General features: G+C 51.9%; 1 protein-coding gene across 1 annotated transcript; it reads left to right on the top strand.

Annotated features, from left to right (window-relative positions):
* The first annotated feature begins 455 nt into the window (after positions 1-455).
* LOC149081031 (vacuolar protein sorting-associated protein 51 homolog) lies at positions 456-2,603 on the top strand. Its single transcript, XM_089238286.1, has one exon. The coding sequence runs from the start codon at positions 456-458 to the stop codon at positions 2,601-2,603; it is 2,148 nt and encodes a 715-aa protein (XP_089094412.1).
* Positions 2,604-3,290: the final 687 nt, after the last annotated feature.

Genomic DNA, 3,290 nt, shown 5'->3' on the forward strand with positions numbered 1-3,290 from the left:
CTCGGGAGCTACACAAAAAATTTGCCGCTCTTCTCCCATTCTATTAATTGACCAATCATTCCTCAAATTTTCCTCTCCGGACTATAATAATAATCCCCCCCCCCCACCATAAAAGTACTCACATGCTTGCACGTGTTTTAGGTCACTCTTTCGACTGCTTGCATGTTTGCGCACTCTCTAGGTCACTCTTTTAATCTTTCACTGACCTAGTCCCTTGCTCTGTAGGTCACTTACACGTAGGGTCGCAACTAGGAGAGCAGGTCGGTCTTGTGCCCCAGGCGCCGAAACAAATTCACCCTTCCTCCTGCCCCTCTTCTTCGTCCTTAGAACAATGTACAAGCTGATACAAAGGCATCTTTTATCAAAAGGAAATCATTCCGATCAGTGAAGAGCTTTTTCACATCCTAAGAAGACATTTTGTCTCTGTCACTGTTCATCCATTTTTGTCATAAGTCATGTCTCTGGTACGGGACCTGGACACCAAAGACTTCGAATCCAGGAAGTACCTTCAGAATCTCGTCCGGGACTGCACCGTCACCAGGCTGATGGAGAAAGAGCGGAACCTCGACGTCGAGATCAGGTGCCTGCAGGGAGAGGTGAGGGCCCTGCTGTACGACAACTACAACAAGTTCCTGGCGGCGTCGGACACCATCGGGAAATGGCGGGGTGACCTCTCGGGTGTGGAACGCTACGAGAAGGATCTGTCCGAGAAGCTGGAGACCATGAGGTCGAGCAGCGTCAAGATCACCAGGACGACGTCCCGAATGCAGCACGCCATTTCGAGCCTGGAGAGCAAGAGCAAGACCCTGAAGATGCTGGAACCCGTCGTGAAGTTCACGGCGAGGTTGGACCGACAGATACGTCGGGGACAATACGACAGCGCCGTAGAAACTTATCTGGCAGGGACGAAGTTCCTCAAAAAATACGAGCACATTCCGTCTTTTAAGAGTATCCGCCTCGAGGCGGAGAAACTCGGTGGGATTCTCAGGAATGAGATCCAGAACGTTTTCTACGAGAAGGAAGCCTCGAGTTACGAACTGCAGAAGTCGATAGACCTGTCCCTGAAGCTCGAGGAATCCGTGAGCTCCGTGTGCGAGGGATACCTGAGGGGCGTCGACAACAGCGTCATCGAGTGCCTGGCAGACATGGACGTCACTGAGGCCGCGGACCTGGCGGATTTCAAGAGCTGCTGCTGTAGGGTCCTGCGGATGATCTCGTACTTCGCGGACATCTACGGGGAGAACTTCCTGAACCGCGAGGGAACGACCGGGGAGCAGCGGGATGTCGCTCTGGACATCCTGAACTCGTTCGTCAACAAGATGGTGGAGCTGTTCACCGACCGCATGAGGCGTCGATTCTGCTGCCAAGACCTCCTCGAACACACGACTGAGCTCGTGGACCTAATCGACGAGATCTACCACAGGGCCTGCGTGGTGAGGGGGAATGGTATCCTCCCCAAGTTCGCCGAGAGGGTCGTCGACATATGCGAGACGAAGAGCGCGATGGTACTGAACACGATGAGGACCCGGTTCCTGAAGAGCTTCGCCGAAGTACTCGGGACCTTCACCAGCAAGAAGCGACTTTTGTCGGAACCGAACCTGGACTTCAAGAGAGTCCTACTGGAGAATTTCACCGAAGCCCTTACAGAAGCCATGAAAGAGCTCGAGCCATTCGTGCGCAAGGACCTCGAGTTTGTCCGAGTGGAACATTACGGGAAGAGGATCTTCGACGACTGTGCCGTCGACTCCGTGTTGAAACCCTTCTTGGACCATGCCAGCATGATCCAAGCCGCCTCCGCCAAACTGAAATCGATGGCGGAAACCGAGCTGCTGCTGTCCGGTTTCTTCCACCTTTTGCAGAACGTCCCCGTGTCCGAGATACTCGAGCTGAGAGACTGGTCCTCTCCCCTGAGCGAGGAGGACATCCTCAGGCTGGACATGGAGGTGACAGGCGTGTGCGAGAGGGCGTCGATGGAGCTTCTGGAGTCGTATGCCCAGAAGAAGACCGACTACATCATCCGGATGGTACACGTGGGAATGGACAGCAAGGACTGGACGCACTGCGGCACCGAACCCAGAATGCCCAGATCAGTCGCGAAGAGGCTGGAGGAGGAGCTGAGGGAGATCCGAGACGCGACGGACAGACTGTATCCGGACCGATGCGACTCTCAGAGAGACGCCGTCTCAAGGATGACGTCGGCGAGAGCATCGTCGTTCGACACGTTCACATTCCTCGACAACGACGACGACCGTGGCGTTTTCGACGAATGCATGCGCAATCTCTTCAACGGACCGGTCGACTTCACGGGTGAGCTAGACTTCTCCGGGGAGTCAGTCGTGACCAGAGTCGCCAAGCTCGGCCTCAAGGCGTACTTGGAGTGCGCCAGGCTGAAGACCTTCAGCAAGCACGGTCTGCAGCAGATGCAGGTGGACATACACTACATGCAGTGTCGGATCGCGAGACTGACGGGCGACAGCGACATCCTCGTGCTCCTCGAGCAGTTGTTCAACAGCTGCTTGGTGCGCTGCATGAATGTGAACGGTGAGCTCATGGAAGATGTGCTTCTAGACCTGATATGCAACGAAGTGGCTACGTATTTCTAAAATGACGTATTATCTGAAGCCGCAATTTTTCCCTCGTGTACAAGTGTATTGTCGATTTAATGTTAAAAAGTAAACTGGAGCTTTATTGCTTTTTTTTCTTTCTTTGGGAACTAAACTAAATAGCCTTTCAACAATAATTGGGCTGGGCCTGTAAAACGTAATTACTGCAGGGCAAGGGTGCATAACTTCTTTAGTCCTTGGGGGGCCCATCGAGCTTATATTACTGGAGAGAGGGAAAAGCCGCCGCGATGGTAGTAGCATCGAATACAGAGTTTACTGCACAGTTCGTGCCAGGCAATTTCCCCATTGAAACGCACAGCTTAATCTCTAAATATTGCAATTTATTGTCTTTTAAACAGAGTGAACGTGACATGTTCTACCAAACGAAAGGAGGTGATAGACGAGCCCAAGTGGAATTTGAATTCCGGCAAGAACATCAGAAACAAGTTCTTTACTTACCGAGCATGAAGCGATCACCGATAGATGACACCTTCATATGCCATTCAACTGCACTGCCATTCAACTGCAGGTTAGAAATTGCCGTAAGGTGACATACTACCGAAGTTAGTGTGCGGTAAAGTAGCTCAAAAGTAGAATATGAAACACCCTACCAACCCTGTCCTAACTCAAATCGTTTTCAGGTTATGGTGGATAATTGAGTATGGGGAAAAAAAATTCGTCAAGTCT

Source organism: Pholcus phalangioides, unplaced genomic scaffold (genome assembly GCF_987345545.1).
Source record: "Pholcus phalangioides strain wild (caught in Gottingen) unplaced genomic scaffold, Ppha-v1.0 ptg000010l_1, whole genome shotgun sequence".
Classification (NCBI taxonomy): Eukaryota; Metazoa; Arthropoda; class Arachnida; order Araneae; family Pholcidae; genus Pholcus; species Pholcus phalangioides.